Below are 2,532 nucleotides of genomic sequence, written 5' to 3'. Positions count from 1 at the left end.
GTGCTATAAAATTCTTCTGTTTCCGTTCACTGGCACGAATATGAAAGAACTTCGTATTTTTGTCCCCATCTTTCAACCATAGGGCTCTCGATCTTTGTCTCCAATATTGTTCTTCTTGCTTTCTCAAATTCGCCAACTCCACTACCAGTTTCCGGCGTCGGTTCACATTATCTTCAGTTCTCTCCTTATCGTTCAGATAACCCAACTGCTTTTGTTTCTGCATAATACCCCTCCCTATCTGGTGGATATTCGTCCCCTTCTATTTTTTAAGCTCCTTTGCACACTCGGACAGAACCCGAGCAAGACTTCCCCTACCCCGCTCCACCCCACGCTCCACGGCTTCCCCGCATTCCTCCTCCCCAACCCACATCTGCTCGAACCGGAACTTTCGCTCACGCACCTTTCCCCTCTCTTTGTGGTTAAGAACCAATTGTATAGGAGCGTGCTCAGACCATTCCCTGTTTAGATAGTAGAGCCGAGCATACGGAAAAATCTCCCTCCACGACTCCGTGCACAAAGCTCTATCGATCATACTTTTCCTGTTCGCTTCCCCCACTTGCCCGTTATCATAGGAAAAATTATACCCCTCCCAAGGGACATCTATGAGGCCGCAATCATCTACAGCTGATCGAAAATTGTTCATCTGCCACTGTGGCCTGCTCCACTCCTTCATCTCCGTGGAAAACAGAACCTCATTGAAATCACCAAGGCACACCCAAGGAAGCAGAGATTGCCCCCCAAGAAGTCTCAATAATTCCCACGAAAGGTGTCAATCCCCCACAGCTGGCCATCCATAGAAACCTGACTCTCCAATCTCCTTCCACACACTTAATAGTAAATCCATATGGTGCACCAAAGCTGACACGAAAGTACAGTCAACCTCTTTGCGCCATAAAAACGCCAACCCACCCGATATCCCCACACTATCAACTTTCATGCCACAATACCCATCCAATCTCTCCTTTACCCTCCTCATCTCACGACCACTCAACTTAGTCTCACATAAAAATAGAATGGCCGGGGCTTCCCTCCGCACAAGAGCACGGAGCGCAGACACCGTGTCGGGGTTGCCCAAGCCCCGACAGTTAATACTTAAGAGATTCATTGGGCCTGGTGGGGTTGACCCCTGTCAACCTCCGCCTCAGGTATTAAGACGCCCCCGTCTATAGATGATTTTGTTTTCTTATTCACACATACCTCCCCCTCAGACTCCCTACTACGCTTCCCACGCGCTATCCCTCCATTGCCCATTCCACCAACACTCCAGTCACCAGCAGTTTTAGGCCTCGAAATCCGTGTCCATCCTCTTCCCTTCCCACCTACACCCTCCCCTCCAAGCATAGCTTCCCGCCCCTCACTGCCCAAACATCCCTTCACCTCCTTCTGGCCCCTCTCCTCCCCCTGAATAACAGGAAGCCCCTCCCCCTGTCAAACATCCTACATCTGATCATAGCCCCTCCTTCCTCCATCCCGCTTCTGTTAACAGCTCAGGCCCTCACCATCCCCTTTACACCCCTTGCTCCCACTCTCCAGCACCCCTTCTCCCATGCACGAGTCTCCAATGCCCTCCCCCATAACGCCATGACTACCACATTTCCCTCCCTTCTCCACCTTCTTAGTTCTGAACTCGAGAGCTATATTTTGTAATTTATCGATCATATTCGAGATAGCTATCTCAGACTCTTCTTTACTCACCACATCAAACTTCCCCCAGAGGTCCTGCGCAGCCTTCCCCGTCCCACTCTTCACCGTTTTAACCACTTTCCATAGCGATGCCCTAAGCTAATCTACAAATTTTAACTCTTCCTCCTCGTAAAGGCCCTCTTCACAGTCCTTTTCCCCGTGCCCAATGACCCTGCAGCCGTAACAATACGTCGGAAGACGTTCATATTTAACATTGAAATTCATGCTACGGCCGTTTTTTAAGCGAATAGGGATAGCAGCTTTCAACGGCTTCCGGATGTCATACAACACCCGAACACGAATTACTCTGTCTAACTCGGGATTAGGGTCATGCTCAAAATGTATAAACTTACCCAGGAAGTTTCCCAGCCGTTGGGCATTTTCTTGACACGTACGACCGGAAATTGGGAGGTCATAGATTCGTAGCCAAATTGGTAAACAGAGAAGAATCAGTAACTTTACCGGATTGGTCAGGCTCATCGAAGCACCACATAAACTTGTCGAAGTGCCAAGGTTGCCCTTAAAGAACTCTTGCCTTATCCCTTCGCGATTCAAATCGAAAAATAAAGGTCTTCTCCTTGGCATCAACAACGTTCCCCATGATTGGTTTCGACGGATTCCATAGCTTTATCATCGTATCAATGGCCGCTTTAACATTAATTGTCATCGACGCCGAAATCTTGCCTATCAACAGAATTCGTTCCTCCTCTTTCACCGGCTGTTCGTCCTCCTCCCAATCGAACCCTTCCTCCTCATCCGACCCCATCGGCTCCTTCACGTCCCTATGGCCCGTTGAGTCTCTCTCCATTGGCACCTGCACACAAAACAATATTAAACACAAAGAAAACA

The 2,532-nt window shown here is 49.0% G+C and overlaps 1 protein-coding gene across 1 annotated transcript; it reads right to left on the bottom strand.

Annotated features, from left to right (window-relative positions):
- Positions 1–259: 259 nt before the first annotated feature.
- Positions 260–673, bottom strand: LOC141631571 (uncharacterized). The gene has a single exon (XM_074444225.1). It carries the CDS (start codon positions 671–673, stop codon positions 260–262), a length of 414 nt encoding a protein of 137 aa, XP_074300326.1.
- Positions 674–2,532: the final 1,859 nt, after the last annotated feature.

The sequence above is a fragment of the Silene latifolia genome, chromosome Y, assembly GCF_048544455.1.
Source record: "Silene latifolia isolate original U9 population chromosome Y, ASM4854445v1, whole genome shotgun sequence".
NCBI lineage: Eukaryota > Viridiplantae > Streptophyta > Magnoliopsida > Caryophyllales > Caryophyllaceae > Silene > Silene latifolia.
Note: the sequence above shows the minus strand (reverse complement) of the source record. Positions and strands in the feature narration are given on the sequence as shown.